We start from the raw sequence: 23,258 nt of genomic DNA on the forward strand, positions 1-23,258 counted from the left end.
TTTTTTTGCAAATACCCTTTTGTACCGTAGTCAAGCAAAAGTTACATATTATAGGACTTAAGCGCAATATACCACGCATTTCCTATACACAAACAGCGCTACCCCGCATTAAAGCAGTGCTACTGATTTCCTACTTCAGGAATTAAGTGGGGCTGTTTCTCCTGCGTCCTCTCAAAATAATAGCATCTCAACAAGTGTAGCGATCTTGCACTTTCTTTTTTAACTCCACATAGTGCGGTTGTCGCGGTGCGACTTCCGCATATCATCCACTGTATTGATGAACATGTAGGGGAACTATAGCTAAGGTCTCTATTCTGCACATGAAACTCTTTTATCTTTAAGTGACACCTGTTTATAAAACATAAACGTGCTCTATTGCAAACCATCGTACACAGAAACCAAAGCTGGCAGGAACGCAGAACAGCCGAAACGCATCCACATCAACCAACGAGTGCTGTTAACATGTTCATGGGACTGGTACAAAAACTCACGGGGCTGTACGAAGGTTCACCGTAGCGTGGGCATAGTGCGCACCCTCTGGGCCCAGCGAAAGAATCGGAATAGAACAGCTGTCGTCAGCGTGTTCAGCTGGGTAAGATCCACGCCGGCGATATTGGACGCCGTCCACTGCCGGTGGCCGTAGGGGGTCGACTCGCGGGGATCAGCACTCTGGTACTCGTTCAGCGCCTGCACACGCGTTCACATCATCAGGAGAGACTACCGGCTGTCAAGTAAAAAAAAAACAACGGCTTACCCACAGAATCATTCCACTCGGACTATCGCCCAATTCTTTTTGAACGTGCTGAATCGATTCCGCCAGCCAATCCATCACGGTCTGCCGATCCAGAGCCTCCCTAGGTTACACAACCAACTCATCCATATGATATTTGACTTTATTATGGACCTGTGGTCATGTATGCATGATACGGTCTGGTTGTCATAATCCATCTTTCTGCCTTTCTCGTTCTCTTGTAGCGAAGGTGCACTGACAAAGAGCGACTGTCTGCTATTAAGGCGATTGCCTGATGTCCTATAACATCTGGCTTAGGTCGCTGTTTGAGCTCAACTTCTTTAGTTCTAAGATGAGTATTATTAAAGTGGCTGAAACCCGATGTCACCCCGTATCACCTAGGCACCAGATTGCGCTCGAACATGTCCCACAGCTCCTTCTCCATCTGCTGCTGCGACCGGACGTTGAAGGCGTGCTGCACGATGAACGCCGTCAAAGTGTCTTCGCAAGGACTCCATCCTTCATTAAGACGGAGTCGGCAGTCCTTCCACACCACGCGGTCGCAGGCGCACCGCTCGATAACATCAACCGTCTCAGAGACCAGCTCCTGCATACGATCCGAAAATCCGGCGAAGTCGCAGGCGTAGAACACCAGCACCGGCAAGCGTCGGGGTTGAAGCATATCCTGAATTTGTGCGGCCAGTTCCCGGCCATCAAACCAATCCACTTTACTCAGTACAGCTATTCGAGTGCCGCTGTGAAGGCATTTCAGCAGGCCCGCCGCCACCCAGTACAATCCGTCCACACGATATTCCGTACCCCGTAATCCGCGGAACTGCCGGAGACCCGTACATCGGGAAAGTAGGCTTCCGTGGTAAGAAGAGTGTTCCACAATGCGCATACACGCCGACAGCGGAAGTGGTCGATGGAGTCCAGCGACTGGAAGATTCCCACCAACAGCACAGGCGACAGCCGCAGATGACTGCATGGTGTAATCGCCGTCGGAAGAGCTGTGCAGCATGATAGGCCAGCTTCGTTGGTCGTTCTGGCATCCTCACAGATGGTCTCCTAGAATCAGAATTCGCAATTAAACATTTTTTTTGCTATAACCTTTTTTTGATATGAACGATCCTCTTAAAGCTTCTCAACCGAAATGATGAACTACGTAATTTTGCTTTTAACCTATGTTAATGTGAATAACCCTATTAAAGCTCTCACACACCGAAATTACTTATACAGCGCTTCGAGGGAGCAAATGACTGTTTAGGTAGGAAAAGGATGCAAGGTCACGAATCAGCTATGATTAGTACGATTACCAGAAGCGATAGAAACACCAATTCACTGTGCGGCCACATCGCAAGCCTCATGCATATATTAGAGCGACGTTTCGTAAGAACAGAAACACAAACAATACTAAACCAGGTTTAGAAACAGAATGGGCAGCTTCCGATGTGTTGTAACGTGGGGCCTTATGGGCGCCCACGTACCTTCGACGGCGAAACAGCGACGAACCCGGATTGAGGCTTTAATGCCGAAATTTAACTCGCGCACCGTGGCGCAGCAAACACCAGATTATGAGATCGGATCCTACAGCCAGCGCAGCTGTGCTGTAGATCCGTCAAAACACCGCATAAATGTGCGGGATGGAAATACCCAGAAACAGCGAAACACAACAGCGAATGGCCAATCATGAAGGCGGAGCTATCGGCCTTCACGGTGTCATGCTACGCTCATTGCAAGCTGATTAGAAGAGGTAGTCACTCATGTTGAACCGCTTCGTGAACATTCATCCGCTTGTAACGGAGGGACGCTCCGCCCTCCTGAGTAGCTATTCGCTGTTTCTGGGGATTTCCACCCCGCACATTGCTGCGCTGTTCTGACGGATCTGCAGCACAGTTGCACTGGCTGCAGAATCCTTCCTTGTTAGTCTGGTGTTGCTGGGCCACGGTGCGCATTAGATTCGGCAATAAAGCCTCATCCGGGTTCACCGCTGTTCGCTGTCGAGGATACGCGTGGCGCCCATACGGCCCCGCGTTATACGCTTTAAGGGATGCTACTGTTATCGGTACTGCAAAGAAAGAAATATTTAGATCTAGCTGCGGTTGACGAAAACATTTTTTTCTTATGTTTCATTAGGTTTTCTTATGTCTGTTATGTTGTTTAACCGGAGATAGATCTTGGTATAGTTATACCGCCATAAAATTCCTGTTGGTCCGGGTTACTCATCAGACACTTGTAGCATACAACGCTAGCCGTCACTTACCACTCGTTGCACTGTCAACGGATAGCTAGTCTGCCGATCCAAGTAAAACATCTGCTGGCGAATCACACCGATGAACTGTTTATAACAGCGTTGAAATTCCTCTTCTAACATCAGGCATTCGCTGGGCACATAGGTGGATGCAGTGGACACGAGCGGATGACAAAGTCTTGCTTGTCCACCAGCCGCTCCTTGTAATCCGCTTCCGCGAGCGTTGGACGTACCTGCTCATACGGGACTAGTTCGCGGACGGTGCCGTAGGGTCGTTCCACGTCCACCAGCTCAAAATCATCATAGGGGTAGCTGTCCATAGGGATGACTCTGCCGGGATACCAGATCCAGGCGCCGTCGGGATGACGACGCAGTAGCACCTGCGCGTCCGCCGGCGGGCGCTCCCAGACCCTGTCGCAGCGGAAGATACTGCCGTACTCGATCAGTTGGGAGCGCTGTGCTGCACACTGGAAATCAGTGATCAGTCCCGTCTCTGCCACGTTAATCACGATACCGTGCTGCAACTGGCCGTCGACCAGCACATCCACGGCGTTCCAGGCGTTCACGCCCGGTCCGTAAACAAACATTGCTCATACACAACCACAAACTTTGAGTGGGCACGAGATGCTCGAGAATGCCAACGAAACTTTAAACGGAAGCTAATTAGAACTCTCAGATTTTTGTGGAACAAATTGAGCTCGGTTGTACGTTTGCACTACACCGGGCACGCACATCATGGTGGGTGCAAAGCAAAACAATCCAGCTGGTATGCTTCTGCAACCTGAAACAGCACCCGAATTAAATCGCGGCGAATGCATGCCGGCGCTCAAGCTGAGTGAGATTACATCGCTGGAGATAATATCTGCAGCGCGCGCCGCTGCGTACCGCATATCATTTTATCTGGTTTATGATACGAACCAGGTAAAATAATGACTTTGGCTGTTACTTCGGTGTGTAAATTTGACAATCGTTTTAAGGTAGTGCCACTACTATCATCGCAGGCTTGTTGTAATTGGCTATTGCTAATTAAAAAAGGATTTAAATATCTGGTTTATGAACTCTGCTAACCAAAAAATACGGACCATTCCCCGATTTTGGCTATGTTAATCACTTGTTTGCTCAAGACTGGAGAGCTGTTAAGAAGTGTTTTTTTGTTGTAGCCCTCCGGAATTTTACAAGCTGTTTTCTTTGCCGATGCGTTGTCAAAATAAAAGTACTTCGAAAAACTCAACGTAACCTATGGGTGTCCCCTTGCTGAGTAAATGCAGGCATTATGTAGCGCGCAACACGTTCCGAGAAAAGCTTTCGCCGATGCTGGAAGCGCCGTTAGCAGTCGTAGGTCAGTAAACCAAAATGTCAGTGAAGGTTAACCTTCACGCAGAAGATTTTTCACGTGTTCAATTTCCAAAGGAACGGGGAAAGAAAGGAACGAAAACTAGAATCAGAATAAGAAACAGCTTGGCCAGCCTCCGATACTGTGCGCAGTCATTCTACGCTCATGGTAAGCTGTTCAGGGAGACAGAACCAGGTAAACCGCTAAGACAATATTAAATTTTATCCGCTTTGATGCTAAACCGAGGCAACAGCCGAACAAGAGCTGCAAGAAACGCTTATATGGGTTAACCCGTTCTGAATTTACTTGTTGAAGTCGGGTTGTTTGCTCTTCATTTAATAATATTACCTGAATAAAACTGAAAAGATTCCCAGTGGGGTATCTAATGGGCCTCCCGGAGGTAATGGCTCAGAACGGCCACGGTCAACGTGCTCAGCCGTCCAGCATCCAGATCGGGAATATTGGAGGCCGTCCACTCCCGCTGGCGGTAGTGCGAGGACTCACGGGGATCGGCACTCTGATAGCCGTTAAGAGCCTGCAAAATCTTCAACTGATGGCCAACACTCATCAAATCCTGGCGTGGTGTGTTCCACGTGTCCCAGCCCAATGACATGATCCATTCCTGGAGGGTCTGCCGGTCCACTAAAGGCCCGGACGGCACACCGCGTTCCCACAAATCCCACAGCTGAATCTCCATCTGCTGGCGCGATTCGACGCGCCAGGTTACCTGTGCGACAACGGCCGTCCAATTCTCACAGGCGAATCGGCAGTTCTTCCACATGATGGTGTCGGTTCGACACTGCACGAGCAACTCCGCCGTACGGACTACGGTCTGCGACATACCGTCCAGCCCTACCCCGACGCCACAGTCGTGCAACACCAACACCGGCAAGCGCCGGCCGGGCGGTAGGGCGTGGTGGAAGGGTGCGGACAGTCCCAAGCCGTCGTGCAGGTTCTCCCGGCTCACCACGGCAACCTTGGTGCAGGGGCCCAGGCTTTTCATCAGGCACGCTATCACCCAGTACATGCCATTCCGCGGATAATCCCCGCAAGTGTACTGCGCGTACGTGCCGGACACGCGCACATCGGGGAAGTGGGCGTCGGTGGTGAGAATGTCGTTCCACAGCGGACAGACTCGCCGGCAACGAACGCGCTCGATGGAGTCCAGCGCCTGGAAAACCGCCACCAGTATTTCAGCCGGCAGTCGCATTGTACTGTCTGGAGGAATGGCCTTCGTTACTGTCTCGGATGCGGCAGCCTCGCGTTCCGCCAAATAAAATGCAATGACTTTTCTGGTGAAGGTGCTCTTCTGCAGAAACCAACACCGATTTTATGGATTCTTTCTTGCTTTTATAATTTTTCGTTATTGATGTGCAGATCTATTTATAATTTCCAACGTTTTCAGTCGTTTCGAATAGCACCGACGTATTGCCTTCTATAGATTTCTTCGGTTATTCTTAGGGTTCTTAGGTTTCTTAGGTTATTCTTAGGTTTCTTAGGTCTCTTGGTTTCTTAGGTTATTCTTAGGTTTCTTAGGTCTCTTGGTTTCTCAGATTATTCTTCGGGTTCCTTAGGTCTCTTAAACTGGCTGCTGGTCGAACTGCAGCATCTTTATGTGCCGTGTTACAGTGGAACGGCATGTTGCGAACTCACCACTTCCTGGCTGGATACTGGAGTGTCTTTCTGACGTTGTACATAGCACAGTTCTTGGTCACGCAGCCCCGTGAACTCCGCGTAATGGCGTTTACTCACGTCGCCCGTAAACACCTCCCAAAGTAGCAGTTCGTCACAGGCCAAGGCCAGACTGGTGGCGGGCAACGGACACGAGCGGATGACGAAGCTTCCCTTACTGACGAGCTCAAGTCCGGGTTGGGCGCCCACCACCCCCGGTCGTCGTATCAGCGCCCGGGGCATCAGTTCGCGGACGGGACCATACGGTTGGTCGATCTCCAGGAATTCGTAATCGGCACGGCAGAAGGCGTCACCCAGAAGGACGCGGCCCGGATACCAGATCCAGGCGCCGTCGGGATGCCGGCGCAGCAGTACCTCGGCGTCGGTCGTGGGGCGCGGATCGACCCAGCGGATGAAGCTCCCAACGGAATCATCCCAGCGGAAGATCCTTCCGTACTCGATCAGCTGCGCCCGCCGTCCCGGGCACTGGAAGTCAATAATAAGCCCCGTCTCGGCCACGTTGATGACCAGGCCGTGATGCGGTTGGCCGTCGATCAAGACATTCACGGCGTTCCACGCCTGAGCCGAATAACGAGGATCTCCGGAGAATAGCATTGCTGACAGTTACCGAGAGACACTGGAGTGTTGCAGTTTCACACCGCGCAGCCTCGAATGGCTCAGATCACAGTAACAGACAACCGAGAGTGCAATGAAACTTTGGAAAAACTGTGATAAAGATGATACTCGGATATCAAACTCAGGAGCGGAATTGTGAGCAAATTGTCAATAAACCAAAACTGATGTTATCAAAGACAGATGCACTTGAGTGACGTGTCACTTGACATTCGAAAATCGAACGATGCGGTGATGCTAGATGCGGCCTTGCGGTGATGCAGGCAGCCGTCGTTCGACAGCTGCTTTGTCCAGGCAGCCGTCGCTCCTGGCAGTACTTGCATTTAATTGGTATAATTTTTTTTGCATCGAGCAGTTGGCGAGAATCTGCGAGATTCTGCTAAGCATGGCGCCATCCGGTATAAAGGCAGCTCAGGCATTTTAGCAGACAATTCCCGATCAGGATGTCAATGAGGGAGTGTTTCTGTTATAAACTTTTCTAGTACTAAGTTTGCACTTGTTCCGTGATAGTCGTACGAATTAAACGACTGACTCAGCAGACACACCACCAAGCAGATCAGCGGCTGGCGGTACCCGTGTGCATGCGAAAGGCGTTGGTCGTGAGATTACTGGTCCACATTAGAATCCACGGTGAGCAGACACGCTGACAGCGGATGCGTGCGATGCAGTGCCCTGGGAGGAAAGCGTCCAGCAGCAATTCAACCGGCAGCGACAGATTTCTCTGAACATCAAACAAAACCGTCCAGTGCCGAAAAGGTGTACGGGCTACTTCACGCAGATTTCTTTTCATTTCTGAAAACTGGTAACACTAACGTTAACGACTGGCAGCCTTTTCGTCTTCATGTATTTGTTATTTTTTTCTCTTCCTGCTCGCACCTCTTGAAATGATACACAAAAACTTGAAGTTTTTTTTAGAACTTGATGATACACAAAAATGATACACAAAAACACAAAAATGATACACAAAAACTTGAAGTTTTTTTTAGAACTTAGATTGAGTAATGAACGTTTACGACAATCAGGTGAAATTTGCGCTAGGTCGCAGGGTGCTCCTTACAGAATCAGGTTGCACCAGTAAAAGTTCACGTAAAAGAAAGAACACAAGCTTCGGCAACATCCCCAGTAAGCAACAGTATTGTGTTAATAAACGCTCAGATCACTTTTAGTATCCGTTTCACAAAACAAAAACAACGACATTTAGAATAGATTTAATAAAAAAAGAAATTAAGGCAGAGATGCCTAATTCTTAAACGCAAAACGCACATGTTTATACTCCACAAGTCCACGTCAGCCGTTAGTTAATTTTTACAGGGACCCAAGAAGCGACACAGCGTTCCGGCGTTAAATCTCGACAGTAGCTTAACAATGCTGGGGAAACGCCTTCAGTTAAACAATAAAACCTGATAGCCACACATCTTTTCGCGCACCTACTGGGCCCAACAGTATAACTGGTACAGAACTTCCCTCGTCAGTGGGCTCAGCCGACCAACATCCAGACAGAACAAATCGGACATCCTCCACTTAAGCCCGCCGTAGAGAGTCGATCGAGTGTCAACCGGCCATATCCTTGTGACCCTGTCCACTTTATAGCGCCCGAACTTAGCAGATGCCTAACGCTTGCAGTATGTGATTAAATTATTAACGGTTTTTTTTCCTTTGAGGCTTGTGATCAGTCAAAACATCAGGAACATCTTTTTAAAATATTTTATTACAAACCGCTGTACATACAAAATCATGGCAACTTTAGGCAGCACTAAAGACGTTTACGTTGCTGTATGGTTAAAAGCTAAGGTGTCGCTTTGAGGAAAAACTGGAAAGTTTAACAGTTTGGGCACTTAACGGGCCCACCGAAAGTATTTGCTCAAAACGGCAACGGTCACCGCGGTCAGTCGTCCAGCATCCAGATCGGCGATATTGGCGGCCGTCCACTCTCGCTGGCGGTAGTGCGTAGACTCACGCGGATCAGCGCTCTGGTATTCGTTCAGCACCTACGAGGAAAATAGTACTGAGCTTAATTTGTACGTGCTTTTATGATGGTCTACTCTGATGGAATGATCCTCCCGAAATTCGTGGCTGTATTTTGTTTGATTACTTAATCGCCAGACTGCTTCAGACTTTCAGCCATAAAGATATCTTGCAAAGTTTCAATCGTAAGCCCTGTCCACTGCAAAGAAGTGACCCGGTACAAGATACCCATTTCATATACATACGGGAAAATTCGTACTTTCTGCGTTTCGCGCACTCCCGATCAAAATTTCGGAATTTATTTTTAGGATGTCAGATTGCTATTATTTTTAGCAATGCGGGCTGTACTCCTAACACTCAAGAAACAACTGACTCACCTTCAAAATCAGCTGTCGATAATTAGCTGCAGGATTGCGGAACGTTTCTGTGATCCAGTCCTGAAGGGTCTGCCGCTCGCATAACTGCCTGCAGAACAGATTCCGCTCAAACACATCCCACAGCTCTGCTTCCATCTGGTGATGCGACTGGACGCCGATGGATTCCTGTGCCACAAATGCCACGAAACTCTCCTCTGGAACCCGGCATTTCTTCCACACCACTCGGTCACACGAACACTGCACGATCAAATCAGCCGTCCGGACTGCTACCCTTTTGAAAAAGGACAAAGTGGAGCCGAGATCGCAGTCGTGGAACACCAGCACCGGCAGGCGTCCCGGTGCCAGAATGTGGTTGAGTGTTGCAGGCAAGTGCCGGCCGTCATACATCACCAGCTTGCTCATCACAGCCAACTTGGTGGCGCTGCTCAGGCATTTTAACAGGCACGCCGCCACCCAGTACATCCCGTCCCGGGGAAAATCCCTGTACTCTGCGTGATTGCCGCACACACGTACATCGGGGAAATGGGCTTCGGTGGTGAGAAGAGTGTTCCACACCTGACAAACACGCCGACAGCGGACGCGCCCGATGGAATCCAGCGACTGGAAGATCTTCACTAACAGCACAGGCGGCAACCGCATTTTAACGACCTCCTCGAGAGGTGGCTGTGACTTGCCCGCCTCGTTTTGCGTCGTATAGAATGTACTGGATCTGCACATGGTGTTCTGCCGGAACCAACAAACATTTTACGGGATTCCATGTTAAGTTGTGCGAGTCTGATCTACACCTGTGGCATGGTAAGTACACGTTAAATTTTTTCGGGTATGAGATTTTCCTTGTATCCACAGTATCATGGCGTATTCCACATTATCCTCTGCGTAATCTTCGTCTATCCTCCAGATTTTCTACGTTTTTTAATCACTGCAGTATCCGACCGTATCTTGCAGTTTCCTTTGTGCAGTTATCCGGATACTCGACGGATACAGTAAGGACACGTTAAGATACGTTGGGATACTGCAGTTACTGATGAGTGATCACCCTTAAAACTGTATTCATCGGGATACATGAAGGATACTGTGGGATACGGTGGGATACTGTGGTTTCAAAGATGATACGCATCCAAACATACTTATTATGTATTTTGCAATGTACTGCAAAATTAATATTGTTGCAAGTATGTAGTCATTCTTTTTAACTAGCGTATCCCACACTCACAGTATCCCCGCAGTATCTTCTGCGTATAATCCATGTAGCGCGACATTTTCTTTTATTTTTTTTTGCTTAAGTTTCTTAGGTTTTTTAACGGGGTTCATGTGAGATACATAGAGGATACTGCAGAGATACGGAGGGATACTGCAACAGTCGAAAAGAAGTTAAAAGATACATTAGGGATACACAGAGGATACCGTGGGACACGGCGGGATACTGTGGATACAAGCAACCAAACATGCCTCGAAAAATTTAACGTGTACGAAGTCGTATGTATCTAGCGAGTTCGCCCGCAATTTCTAACGTAAAGATAACGATGCATGGATTTAGTGCCAAATCTGCGGTATGAAAGCTTGGTAGCGCACTAATTCTACCACAATGGCAAATTCGCAAATTTCAGTATCCAGGGTTATTACTGGTATTTTACAGATTAATTATAAAGGTGTCAGGGCGAGACTCTCCTTCCACCTGACTTGCTTTTCGTTGTTTGAGGATTCCCACCCCGTACATTTTCTCGCTATTTTGACAGATCTACAACACAGTTGCACTGCCTGCAGATTCCGCTTTTCTCAGTTGGTGGTTGTTGGTGCGGCGGCAACATCGCCAATAAAGTCGATGTTTCCGGGTCGTTCTGTCGAGGATACGCGTGCTGCCCATACGATCCCGCGTTATAAAGGAGAAAAATTAATGTTTTATAGATTAATTATAAAGAATAAAAGTTAGTGATTTTATTTCTTTGAATGGCCGATCGATATCTGGCTTGCATAATTGCATCAGCCATGCTGGTCCATGCATGTAGACCGGATCATTGGGAACGAGTGTGGGGTGGCGCGCCGTAGTATGGAGTTTGGGGTAACTCGTGAATTTGTATTTGTCGCTGTGTGGATGCGATAGAAACTATGGGATAAGCTTGTACAGTGTAAATTTGCATCGTCTGGCACTATCTACAGTACCTACTACCTAGCACCTACCACATGCTGGCGGGTCAGCGGGGTGCCAGTCTGATGCTGCAAATAGCAAATCTCCTCGCTTACCACCCCTGTAAACAGCAATCCGTGGCGTCGAGCTAATTCGCCATGGACGGCCTGCCCAAGTAAATGCCAATCGTTGGACAAGGACCGATAGGCGAAGGGCAGCGGAGACGAGCGCACAACGAAATCCCCCGCCTTCACGCGCAGCTGGGCTTCGATTGCGCAGCTAAGTGGCGAGCGAATCTGCTCCCTAGGGACCAGTTCGCGGACGGTGCCGTACGGTCGCTCCACGTCAAGATATTCAAAATCGGCCGAGGAGTAGCTGTCCACGGGGACGATCTTTCCCCAGTACCAGATCCAGGCGCCGTCAGGATGACGGCGCAACAGAACCTGCGCGAATTCTATCGGGCGCTCATACTGCTTGTGGCAGCGGAACATTCTCGTATTCCCGTATTTGACTAATTGTGAGCGCCGTGACGGACATTCAAAATCAATGATCAGTCCCTTCTCGGCCACGTTGATGACGCGGCCGTGCTGCAGCTGGCCGTCAATCAGCACATCCACGGCGTTCCATGCGCACACGGAATGCTGAGGGCCTCCGTAAAATAACATTGCTAACAGCCTAACACTGCCTAACAGACTGACAGACCCCGTGAATAACTGTTTCTTGCAGTCTACCAACTCGCTCTCATGACTGGCACAAATTAAGTTCACGCTAGCCGAGGATACCAGCGAAATTCTGAAGGGGGAAATATTCACACAATATTAATAAGTCAAAAAGAAAACGATGTGAAGATGAAGAAATGTTGATTGTTGCTGGTTGCAAAATTTCCAATCAAAAGTTACGTACTTATCAAAACCATGCGACACCATCGGGCTGATTATTAACGTAGCTATCGCTCCTGGCGGGCGCCATGCACTGTACTCTCTCATACTAATTTTTACCCCGGCCAGTCGTGTAGAACAGAGGCTAGTTTAGAATCTAGTAACAGAACATCTCATCTGATGAGATGTTCTGTATAGTAATCAGGCCGTCTATTTCAGTTGTCGGCTGAGCCTCAGGAATTAGTACATCTTTATTATGATAGAAAAATTGTGTGACTTTTGGTATACCGCCAATTAAAAATAAGACAGTCGTGTAGATATCTATAGATACAGTATGGACGACTTCGTAACACGTTAAAACTTTAGAGGCATGTTTTTTTTCTTGTATCCACGGTTTCCCGCGCATCCCACGGTATCCGTTACGTATCCCTCATGTATCCTTACAATTTTTTCACTTCTGTTTGATTGTTGCCGTTTACCTCTGTATCTCTGCAGTATCCAATACGTACGTATTCAACAAGAACCCCGTTAAAAAACCTAAGAAAATTAAGAAAGCGCAGTAACGGGATACATGGAGGATACGCCAGTTAAAAAGAATGACTTAACAATATCTGCAATAGGTGCAGAAAACACACTAAGTATGTTTGGATGCGCATCACCTTTGCAAACCACAGTATCCCACCGTATCCTTTACGTATCCTTCATGAAGCCTTCGCATGTCAGTAATATCACTTTCACAATAACTTCGGAAGCGATCACATTAAGCATCAATCGACAGGGGCGGCCTAACCCCTATCGGCGCGGTCCCTAAGATGATCGATGCTGCATTTTCTCGTTGGATTTCGATGCTGATCCGCTGGCGAACAAATTCCGGGACTCGTTTTCCGCCGGTTTCCTGTCGTATCATCTGCAGGCTTGTTGGTCATCAGTAACTGCAGTACTCCAACGTATCTTGACATATCCTTACTGCATCCGTCGAGTATATCCGGATAACACTTATATTTGGGTTGCACATTAAGAATAAGTACTGCAGAGATTAAGGTGGGATACTGCAGTAACTAAAACAAAGTAGAAAATTTGGTGGATACATGAAGGATACGCAAAGGATACTGTGGGATACTGTGTAATGTGTATACTATTGTATACAAGTAAAAACACATGCCCGAAAAAATTTAACGTGTACTAGCCGTGCTATAGGTGATGTTGATCGGAATTGAAGAGGCTTTTAGAATAAACCGGTAAGATTCGAAGCTGCAAGAATTCAAACAAAATGATTTCTTTAGCAATTTATTGAGGTAGTTGCTGCTTCTGTCGAGAAGGCTGTTTACTTATCCGCACAGTCGAAAGGCTGTTTTGTTTAACCGAAACTCCATCTTAATGTTGCCGTTGCACTTAAAATCAAAAGTCTGAAGATAAAAACATTCCGATATACCGACCTAACTTCTGTGGTTGATCTAAGGTTCAATTTTAGTAAACATTAGAATTTTTCTAATTCTATTCAATTATAACATTTATTTTTCAATATGCGCATTAACCGTGAATCGTGATTAACGAGCACTACTCACTGAGTACTCAGGATATTGAAGCGATACTATTTGTACGAACGATAAGACCACCTAGTTATGATTCATCGTCTCATCGCGTTATGAATTTTGTGTCCACTTTACCGGCTTTTCTTTCTCATGGATTTCTAGGTAGAATTCAGTCTTGTGCTCAGCTTGCTACAGCTTGCATCTGCTTGGTCAACTTGTGCTTCTTTCTCGAACCCTTGCTTACAACATTGCTCCGTTTCTTGAACGCCTTGTCATTAAACATGCCTTGAGTTACGTTGTTGTGTTTGACCGCTTGGGATGAACCAGCGTCATCCCAATCGGAGCCACCTGTGTAATTGTGTCACATCAGTAAGAGCGTCCCCGGCCAGCATCGTTGCCGTTCGTGCCACCTTTCATCCTAGCAGCCGCATAATCGTGGTAAAGACCGATCGTCACCCCACTAGAAGTTTAGAACAGCAGCCAGATAGGCTGTTGTTACAATTATTATACAATCAGATAAAGAATTTCTCCCAATTAACATGAGAAGGGACTGTTCACACTCTATTTAGTACACCGTATCCATTTAGTTGTGTAACTGCGCCATCTTTAATGGAGTGTTACCATCATAGAGACGAAACTATGCACGAGAGTGATGAAACTATGGATGATCAGACTGTAAAATTTACGTTTGTGCAGCATCATTGTCGCCCTTTAGGCGGCGCCATCCCGGGGCATGCTTACAGAACCCTCGGTTTTGATGGCGCCGGGTGGAGGTGTTCATTAATGAAGGTCACTGTCAGTGTGGTCAGCTGGCGGACATCCACATCGACAATATTGAACGGCGTCCACGCCCGCTGGCGGTAACGCGTGGACTGACGGGGATCGGCACTCTGGTACTCGTTCAACGCCTGCAAACGGAAACGTGGTCACTGACTCACTGGTCAGTGTTAAAACACGAGCAGTAATCTGACTGCCTTGGAGGCTCATATTAGGCACCTTCAAGGAGCACAGTTCCTTACGTATATTACCGATTTCCTTTTAGAATAACCTGTACTCCAGTGAAAATCACTTTTCTGTCTAACGGAATATCAGTTTTTGTTTCACGAAAACCTCGGAGAGGAGCATTTCAAAAGAAGGAAATTCAGGGAATTCTTTTCCTTTTTGATTTTCGTCACAAAAAAAATGCTTTCTCAGCTTTTTCTCTGCGGTACTTTTAATCAAAAATAAAGAAAAAAATACAAGGAATTATTTTAAGATAGCGAGCAGAGTACAACTGTTGTTTAGAAACAAGAGTCGATCTAACACTGACCCACATTAATCATAAACCCGCAGAAAAATACGACGTGAAAACTAATACGTGCAGAATTATGGAACGGAGATGGGTGGTAAAAACTGTAAGAAAATAGGAAATGGATGGGATATGGAAAAAGCAGAAATAGGCAACCTCTGGTGCAGGTATACTTTACATGCACACAGCAACCGACGAGAAAAAAACATTCCTTATTACCTTCAAAATCATTCTACCCTCTTCTGAAAGACCGTCACTACTGTATACACCCGGAATACAGTCGATTATCCAGTTTTCAACGGCCTGCCGATCCAACGGCTTTTTGAGTAGCAAATTTCTTTCGAACACTTCCCACAGCTGCACTTCCATTCCCTGTCGCGACTGGGCGTCCATGGAGTGGTACGACACGAGCGCTGTCAAATTGTCATCGGCGAGGCGACAGTTTTTCCACACCACTCTGTCGCAGGCACACTGCGCAACCAAATCAACCGTGCGTGTGATCACCTCCTGAATACGATCCGTCCGTCCGCCGACGTCGCAGTCGTGGAAGACCAGCACCGGCAGGCGCCCAGGTTTTAGGATACGGTGGATCGGCGCGGACAGTTGCCGAGCGTCATACAGCTGCAGTTGGCTCACCATCACCCGTCGAGTGGCGCTGCTGAGGCATTTGAGCAAACACGCCGCCACCCAATACACCTCGTCGCCGGGGAATTTCCCAGCACCGTAATCCGCCGAATCGCTGGATACACGCACATCAGGGAAGTAGGCTTGCGTGGTGAGAAGAGTGTTCCATACTGCACACACACGTCGACAACGGATGCGCTCGATGGAGTCCAGCGACTGGAAGATCTCCACCAACAGCACCGGCGGAAGTCCTAGATTGCTGCAGGGAGGAAGCGCCGTCGTATCGGGTGTGCTAGCTTTATTGTTCATTTTGGCTGCGTTAATGCAGACGCTCTCCTGCCAGAACCACAATTATTTTACCATCTGCGATAAACGCATTAGCAGAAATACATGCGTTGTACTGCAGTCCATTTTCTAATTTTTGGTTCAGAGGTGAAAACAAGGGGTGTGGACTGTGGCTTATACACAGCCTTACAGAGAATGAGAACGCTACGGGTCTATGCGTTCACATACATTCATTCAGATTCAAAATCTTATGCTTAAATACCATATGGATGACCCCCATATCCGGATTCAGATCTATATTGCCACGAATGGGATACACCAGAGCCGGCAAACCAGAAAAGACTGACCAAAACCAATATTATATTCTGAAAGCCCGTAGTCGAAAACCCGGCCAGATAGTATTCATTTCTCTCAAAACCTCTCCCGCTTCGAACGCCAAAGCGAAAGAGTTTTGACTACTTTAACCAAATGTAATTAAATTATTATAATAATAATTATCATCGTGGTATTTTCAACCAGGCAATGTTGCCACGTAAACCAACTAAAATATAGTTAAAAATGAAAGTATTTTCCACTAATAAATTATCCAATATCACAATGAATATAATTAGCCGACCGCTATTATTACAACAAGAACGACTACATATTTAACGTTGTCATCGAGGACAATTTCTAACCAAGTGCCGGCCGAGCAGCTATCGCTACACTGTCACTACTGTGATTGTCTGTTCAATCAGTGATACACCGAACTACCGCCCACTGTTCAGTGCACAAAACCGTTAGTCTAGCGAGGGACCAAAATACCACGAATATTCTAGTTAAAACAACCCGCTAAGCCAGTCAGTGGCCGAACTACCACAATGGATAGCTACCGGTATGTGAGCGGTTGACCGAGCTGTCATTACTGTCCGATGCAAAAAACCCGGTGGGTGAGCGGGTGACCGAGCTACCACTACCGTCCGTGCACAGAGCCCCGTAGGTAACCGGGTGACCGAGCTACCACTGCTGTCCGGCGCAGAAAGCCGTTCGGCGAACGAGTGACTGAGCTACCACTGCTGTCCGTCGCAGAAAGTCCGTTAGGTGAGCGGGTGACCGAGCTACCATTGCTGTCCGTCGCAGAAAGTCCGTTAGGTGAGCGGGTGACCGAGCTACCACTGCTGCCCGGCGCAGAAAACGCGTTAGGTGAACGAGTGACCGAGCTACCACTACTGTCCAGTGCACAGAGCCCGTTAGGTAAACGAGTGATAGAGCCATCACTACTGTCCAGTGTACAAAACCCGTTAGGGAACGATTTACTGAGCTAGCACTACCGTCCGTGCACAGAACCCGGTAAGTGAGCGAGTGACCAAACTGTCACTACCGTTCAGTGTGCAAAGCCCGTTAGGGAACGAATGACCGAGCTACCAGTGCCTGCAACTACTGTCCGGCGAACAGAACCGGTTAGGTAAGCGAGTAGGTAATCAAGCTACCACTACTGAACGGACATACACCATGCACCGGGCACACACCACTTTCCAGTGAAAAGAGCCAGTGAAGTGACCAGTCACCAAACTAGTGATCCTGTGCACTATCACTGTTTCGAATTTCATACCTTATGAACCGATATTTCGGCGTACTTTTCGAGTAGGGGACATTGTAAAAATTATGTATCTGTATGTACAGCTAAAGGGAATGCTTTCGAGGTTGAGAGATCATGAACTGATTTTTGTTAAGAATTCGTGTTTGCCCTATTGCATGTACCGATCATGTTTCGACGAAATATAGATGTTATTTTAATAAATATTCATTCAAATTCAAATGAAATGGCCATGGACCACAAGAAACGCGGAGGCGAAGCCGAGGCTGTTTCTGTATTTTATATATAGGTACATCTTTCGCCTTTCTTGAGTAATTTGTTGACTGCGATAGCGTACGCAGGTGCAGGTTCTGCACCATGTAGAAAAGGTTGCGTAGTGAAGCATCTATGATTACGACTGGCGGAATCGAGAAACACAATTTACTTTGCGGCCAGATGTCTAGTGCGTGGCCGTTACTTACCACCAGTCCGACTGGTATTGGATTGCTAGTCTGACGATAGAGATATAACAGCTCCTGATTAAGCACGCCTGTGAACAATGCCCCATTGCGACGAGCCATTTCCCGGTTGAAGGCTTCACTCAACATCGGACCTTCGCTGGGCACAAAGGCACCCGGCACCGGACACGACCGTATGACAAAATCGCCCTTCTCCACCAGCCGCATATCCTCCTCCCTCGAGGTTGGAGAGCGGACTTGCTGCCATGGGAGGAACTCGGTGACGGTGCCGTATGGCCGCTGCACCTCCACCAATTCAAAATCATCATAGCAGTAGCTGTCAACGGGGACCACCCTCCCGGGATACCAGATCCAGGCGCCGGCGGGATGACGCCGCAGAAGCACCTGGGCGTGCGTCGTTGGCCGCCCCAAGTACTTGTCGCAGCGGAAAATGCTCCCGTACGCCACCAGCTGCGAACGGCGTTCCGGGCACTGGAAGTCAATGACCAATCCCGTCTCCGCCACGTTGATCACCCGACCGTAATGCAACTGGCAGTCGATCAAGACATCCACGGCGTTCCACTCAATTACATCGTCCCTGTAAATTAACATCTTAAGCTGCAGTGAAAAAGGTTTTACAAGTTTCTTCTACGAGTGGCACAGACGAGAAGGTTGTGCCCCGGGTGCCAAAATACACTGGATGATGTTGCACTATGAAATGATAGGAAAATCATGGAGAAACGACGCACAAAATTGTAACCACATAAATGATAAAACCAAAACAATCCAACTATGCGATGACTAACGACTGTGTTGACTATTAGTTGACTGCTGAGTGAATCATCCAATCGTACTTACTTAAACGGTTCGATTTGCCATACAGATCAAGCGAAAATAAATGTTGCCGGCGTGTGGATGGCGCACATACCGCATACACGACACATACATCTGGATGATCCGGCTATAAATACAACCGACACCGGCAGCATGTTCCGTAATTGGTGATTTTCACACTTTACTGCTGTAATTTCCCACTTTACTTCGTTAGTGACAATTGTTACCAATTTCTTTATTACATATTTTAAATTTATCAGCAGTTGTGTATACGGCTTATCAGCAGCTACAAAAAAAAACTGGAGATTTTATGTTCAGGGCATCTAATGGGCCCACCGAAAGTATTTGCTCAACACTGCCACCGGCAGTGTAGCCAGCTGACCGGCATTTACATTGGCGGTATGGGACGTCGTCCACTCCCTTTGGCGGTAGTGGGATACCCGCCGAAACTAATGATGGCACACAATCCTGTGTCATCCGCCATGGCGGGATAACTTAGTGTTCTCATGCTTGCAGATATTCGCTCCGAATCGCTCGACACTGTAAGAGGAGAATCCAGTGTACACACAGCAGCCGCCCATCCGCCGCCTACCTGGTTGGCTCCAGCTCAAGCATAAATATCTTGATCTTCGCCAACAGCGGCGATGGCACAGTGACTGTGCTTCGTGGATCACACTCGGTAGCCAGCGGCTCGATTCCGCTCCATCGCCATTTTTCGGAATTTCCTCAACAGACAGGACTTCATCTGACCGCCCTCCTTCGCTGAGATCACCACGGACAGCCGGCTGCCTCTGTTATAACACACAACAGACAAAATTGCGCACGATGTGGCTGATCCAAATTTGCGCGGGCTAGCGTCTTTCTGGGTCGTGCGCAGTGCTTAACAAAAACGCGAGCGTTCGCAGCTGAGTAGCTAGCTAAATTGCCGCCTGACGGTGTTCATTTAAGAAGGCCACCGTCAGAGTGGTCAGCTGACGGACATCCACAAAAATGACATCAGACGCCGTCCACTCCCGCTGGTGGTAGCGCGTGGATTCGCGAGGATCGGCACTCTGGTATTCATTCAGCGCCTGTAAACGGTAACGGCCACCGTAAACAATTTAATACGTACGTATACGTCGAGCACTAGTCTATGTTGACTCCCTGGCATTTTTTTCGATTTTAAAATGAATTTCAAAAATTTTAAAATTTATTTTAAATATATGGGAAAGTGCTATGAACCTGAAACTGGTTTACTTTTGACTTATAAACTTTCAAGAAGATCGGGTAATAACAGACTTTGGGTATACGACAATGCATTTCAACTTTTCGTCCACTTGAATTTGCCATATCTCGGCAACCGGATGTTGGGCGCGCAAACGGTTTTCCGATCAATGTATACAAATCATTTAGCCTTAGTATGACATCAAGTAAAGTATGACAAAAACGTGATTCGGAGTGCGCGAAAGCGAAAGTTTTAGAGTATCATGAATATGTATACCATTTTTGTACATGTATGTACACCATGTACCGGCCATTTTCCTTGATTGAAGATAAAACTAGCGGTGGTTCCGAACCACATTTTTGCACGAGCGCGAGCGCCAACACCAATGGGAAATGGTATTGGGATTGTGGAAATGGAAAAGCGTGACGTACGCTCTTCGTGGCTTCAGACAAATTTTATGCTCTTGACGAAGACTTATTGCAGCACCTCGCGCTTCGCGGTCGGTGCAAATAATGCAAGCGTTAATAATATCTGTACATGCCCCTCGCTGGCAGCGGACATGGATAATAACACCTGTTTACCTGCAGAATCAGTTTAACCTCATCCGAAGGTACCTGACCCTTCGGTACCCGGGGAATAGATTCGACGATCCAATCCAGAACGGCCTGTCGATCCAGCGCCTTTTTGAGTACCAGATTCCTTTCGAACACATCCCACAGCTGCCGCTCCATCTGGTGGCGCGACTGGACGTTGAAGGAGTGGTGCGATACCAGCGCCTTCAAACTGTTCTCAGGGAAGCGGCACTGCTTCACCACCACTCGCTCGCAGGCACACTGTATGACTTGATCAACCGTCTGGGTGATTACCTTCTGGATAGGATCCATCCAACCGCCGAACTTGCACTCGTGGAACACCAGCACCGGCAGGCGTCCCGGTTTGAGGATATGGTTGATCGGCGCGGACAGTTGCCGACCGCTAGGGTCATGCAGCCACAGTTGACTTACTACCGCCCGTTTGGTGTCGTTGCGCAGGCATTTTAGCAGGCCCGCCGCCACCCAGTACAAATTGTCCGCTCGAAATTCCTCAACACGGTATTCCACGGAATTGCCGGAGACGCGTACATCGGCGAAGTGGGCGTGTGTGGTGAGAAGGGCGTTCCACAGATGACAGACGCGGCGACAACGGACGCGTCCGATGGAGTCCAGCGACTGGAAGATTTCTACCAACAACACAGGCGGCAACCGCAATTTACTGGATTCAGGAACCCGGTTCGGCCAGAGTGGGTGGGCGGCCAGACAAATCTTTTTCCTTGCTTTATCACAGATGTTCTCCTGCCAAGTTCAGTATTATTAGTTTATCCCATTGAGCAGACAAACTCTTGAGACACTCACAAGTCTGGTCAGCGCACTGCTTGAACAAAACAAAAATAAAATCTATAAAAAAATGTTTGGATTTAACAAGGTTAGGTAGTAAGTCTTAAGAGAACCACAGCCAAACAGCTTGCTTCCCTTCCCATTACTTTGTTGAACAAATGCTTTAAGTTGCAATTAGTCCGTCCTTTTGTACTGTCCTTAGAAACTCCTCCTTTGTATAAGAAAGCTAAGACAATCTAAAACCGTGACATGTCTAAATAAGAAAAAGATGGAAAAACTAAATAAAGGAAACAAATAAAGAAAACATAAGACATAAGAGGACAAAAACGTAAGAAAGGACAAGAAAAAATAAAAAAATTTAAAAACACGAAACTTAAAAAAAAAGCATTAAGCATAAGAAATTGAAAGGAAGACTGGGGCGCCCCGTTCCCACCCCCCAGTTTTTCTCTTGAAACCCACCACCGTAACAAAAAATTGTGTACCGGGCGCCTGGGGTTCGTATGCTTCGGAACGAACTGTTCGCAGAGTCGTTTTTCAAGCGACTTATCCACTCTGAAAAGTTGCGTGTCGAACTTGAGATTCCCAGTTGTCTGGGTTCACGCCTCACGACACAATGGGATTTAAGCGGGTTAATACTAAAACGCTATAATTATGTCCTGTTGCCCGCACCCGAGAGGGGCTGTCAGTACAGACTCAGTACAACAGAGTGCTGAATTTTCCAATACGGGCGCAATAAACACATAAAAAGAACGCGCTTCTTGTATTAAACGGGATTACCGAAGTACACTTGCCTAATTGTTGCTCGTGTTGGCGTATGTTTTTTTCGGTGGCAGTTCTGCATGAAACCCTGTAGTTCACGGGCGCCACTTACCACTATATCGGCTGGGAGAGGATCACATAACGGATGATGCAAATACAACAATTTGTTGTTGAGCACGCCTTTGAACCATGCCCCGATGCAACCAGCCTGTCCGCGATCGAAGACTCTGCCCAGCATCTGGCACTCGCTAAATAGCCTAAACTGGTGTGTGGCCGGCAGCGGACACGCGCGGATGATAAATTCACCCTTCTCTATCCGATGCCGACGCTTCAAGTCTTCATCCACGTCCGCGAGCGGTTGCCGGGTTTGCGCACGAGGGACCAGCTCGCGGACGGTGCCGTAGGGCCGCTGCACCTCAACGAATTCAAAAGCATCGTAGCGGTAGTCGTCAACGGGGAGGAGACGTCCCGCATACCAGATCCAGGCACCGTCGGGATGCCGGCGGAGCAGTACTTGCGCGTCGGCCGTCAGACGCCCCGAATACCCGTAGCAGCGATTAACCTTCTCATACTCGATCAACTGTCCGCGCCGTTCCGGGCACTGGAAGTCGATGATCAGTCCATTCTCTTCCACGTTGATGACGCGGCCGTGCTGCAGCTCGCCGTCGATCAGCACGTCCATGGCGTTCCACCCGTACACGGAATGCACGTCGTCGCCGTAAATAAACATGGCAGTAAAAAATGCCTCTTTGTACGCGGGTAATTTAGCAACCTGCGTATTTTCGCGACTGACACACACGTTCCGAAACGATATTCCCGAGAATGTCAAGGCACGATGCTATATCATTGATCAAAGCTTAAGTTATTGGGGAATTGCTTCCTGTAAATGGCATTGGTGAGTCATGATGGGACCCCTGACAAACCAGATATGATGACTTAAAACTAATGAATATGGGAATGCGGGAAAAGAACTGGGAAGACGTTTACGGAATCATTCTGGAGAATCACGCTCACACGAATTTCTGCGGCAGCGTCTGTTTATTGAGATACAACGCGGCAGCGCCGCGTCTGTTTTGGACACCGTAGAGAGAGGCAGAGAGCGGAAATGCTTAATGAGCTCTTGCTCCTTTAGCCGTTTCTTAAACAGTGTACACGTTCGGTTTGAAATAAAAACTGCGAAACATGAGAATAATGGGTGTGTGGAGTCTGTCGACTGCCGAGTGAATCAGAGCCATTACGGCCATATGCTGACACTCTTACAACTGGCACTCAAAAGTCATACGGACGATCAATAATTTGCACGTACGAGCTATGGCAAAGTTCGGTGCGTTCACGCCAGCGTCGTTGCCAGCGGCAGAAATACTCTTTTGGCATCGCATTTCG

At 47.9% G+C, this 23,258-nt stretch overlaps 4 protein-coding genes across 6 annotated transcripts; all 4 read right to left on the bottom strand.

The window, feature by feature from the left end:
- Positions 1–294: 294 nt before the first annotated feature.
- On the bottom strand, positions 295–5,597 carry LOC129601745 (uncharacterized). The gene is made up of 4 exons (XM_055500618.1): positions 4,663–5,597; positions 2,994–3,762; positions 755–1,798; positions 295–687 (listed from the first exon to the last, which is right to left on the bottom strand). The coding sequence occupies exon 1, from the start codon at positions 5,522–5,524 to the stop codon at positions 4,697–4,699; it is 828 nt and encodes a 275-aa protein (XP_055356593.1). The 5' UTR covers positions 5,525–5,597; the 3' UTR covers positions 295–687; positions 755–1,798; positions 2,994–3,762; positions 4,663–4,696.
- Positions 5,598–7,904: 2,307 nt separating this feature from the next.
- LOC129601740 (uncharacterized) lies at positions 7,905–11,961 on the bottom strand. 2 transcript variants are annotated; one of them, XM_055500615.1, is made up of 3 exons: positions 11,202–11,961; positions 8,961–9,683; positions 7,905–8,606 (listed from the first exon to the last, which is right to left on the bottom strand). In XM_055500615.1, the coding sequence occupies exons 1-3, from the start codon at positions 11,748–11,750 to the stop codon at positions 8,454–8,456; spliced, it is 1,425 nt and encodes a 474-aa protein (XP_055356590.1). In that variant the 5' UTR covers positions 11,751–11,961; the 3' UTR covers positions 7,905–8,453. The 2 variants fall into 2 exon arrangements, with proteins under 2 accessions (XP_055356590.1, XP_055356589.1); XM_055500614.1 differs by having other exon boundaries at positions 11,139–11,961.
- Positions 11,962–13,756: 1,795 nt separating this feature from the next.
- On the bottom strand, positions 13,757–18,454 carry LOC129601739 (uncharacterized). The gene is made up of 3 exons (XM_055500613.1): positions 17,730–18,454; positions 15,003–15,743; positions 13,757–14,403 (listed from the first exon to the last, which is right to left on the bottom strand). Exons 1-3 carry the CDS (start codon positions 18,315–18,317, stop codon positions 14,233–14,235), a joined length of 1,500 nt encoding a protein of 499 aa, XP_055356588.1. The 5' UTR covers positions 18,318–18,454; the 3' UTR covers positions 13,757–14,232.
- On the bottom strand, positions 18,163–23,081 carry LOC129601738 (uncharacterized). Of its 2 annotated transcripts, XM_055500611.1 has the most exons (5): positions 21,988–23,081; positions 21,135–21,176; positions 20,325–21,074; positions 18,564–19,609; positions 18,163–18,303 (listed from the first exon to the last, which is right to left on the bottom strand). In XM_055500611.1, exons 1-4 carry the CDS (start codon positions 22,603–22,605, stop codon positions 19,457–19,459), a joined length of 1,563 nt encoding a protein of 520 aa, XP_055356586.1. In that variant the 5' UTR covers positions 22,606–23,081; the 3' UTR covers positions 18,163–18,303; positions 18,564–19,456. The 2 variants fall into 2 exon arrangements, with proteins under 2 accessions (XP_055356586.1, XP_055356587.1); XM_055500612.1 differs by lacking the exon at positions 21,135–21,176.
- Positions 23,082–23,258: the final 177 nt, after the last annotated feature.

This window comes from Paramacrobiotus metropolitanus, unplaced genomic scaffold (genome assembly GCF_019649055.1).
Source record: "Paramacrobiotus metropolitanus isolate TYO unplaced genomic scaffold, Prichtersi_v1.0 Parri_scaffold0000271, whole genome shotgun sequence".
NCBI lineage: Eukaryota > Metazoa > Tardigrada > Eutardigrada > Parachela > Macrobiotidae > Paramacrobiotus > Paramacrobiotus metropolitanus.

Coding starts and splice junctions, on each gene's coding strand:
- LOC129601745 (XM_055500618.1), bottom strand. CDS start 5,524: ATGCGACTGCCGGCTGAAATACTGGTGGCGGTTTTCCAGGCGCTGGAC.
- LOC129601738 (XM_055500611.1), bottom strand. CDS start 22,605: ATGTTTATTTACGGCGACGACGTGCATTCCGTGTACGGGTGGAACGCC. Junction 21,075..21,134: donor GCAGTGCGCTGACCAGACTT/GTGAGTGTCTCA, acceptor TGAACTTGGCAG/GAGAACATCTGTGATAAAGC. Junction 19,610..20,324: donor AGGTTAAACTGATTCTGCAG/GTAAACAGGTGT, acceptor TACCGTTTACAG/GCGCTGAATGAATACCAGAG.
- LOC129601740 (XM_055500614.1), bottom strand. CDS start 11,750: ATGTTATTTTACGGAGGCCCTCAGCATTCCGTGTGCGCATGGAACGCC. Junction 9,684..11,138: donor CGCTGACCCGCCAGCATGTG/GTAGGTGCTAGG, acceptor TGGTTCCGGCAG/AACACCATGTGCAGATCCAG. Junction 8,607..8,960: donor ATCGACAGCTGATTTTGAAG/GTGAGTCAGTTG, acceptor TTTTCCTCGTAG/GTGCTGAACGAATACCAGAG.
- LOC129601739 (XM_055500613.1), bottom strand. CDS start 18,317: ATGTTAATTTACAGGGACGATGTAATTGAGTGGAACGCCGTGGATGTC. Junction 15,744..17,729: donor CAATACCAGTCGGACTGGTG/GTAAGTAACGGC, acceptor TGGTTCTGGCAG/GAGAGCGTCTGCATTAACGC. Junction 14,404..15,002: donor AGGGTAGAATGATTTTGAAG/GTAATAAGGAAT, acceptor TTCCGTTTGCAG/GCGTTGAACGAGTACCAGAG.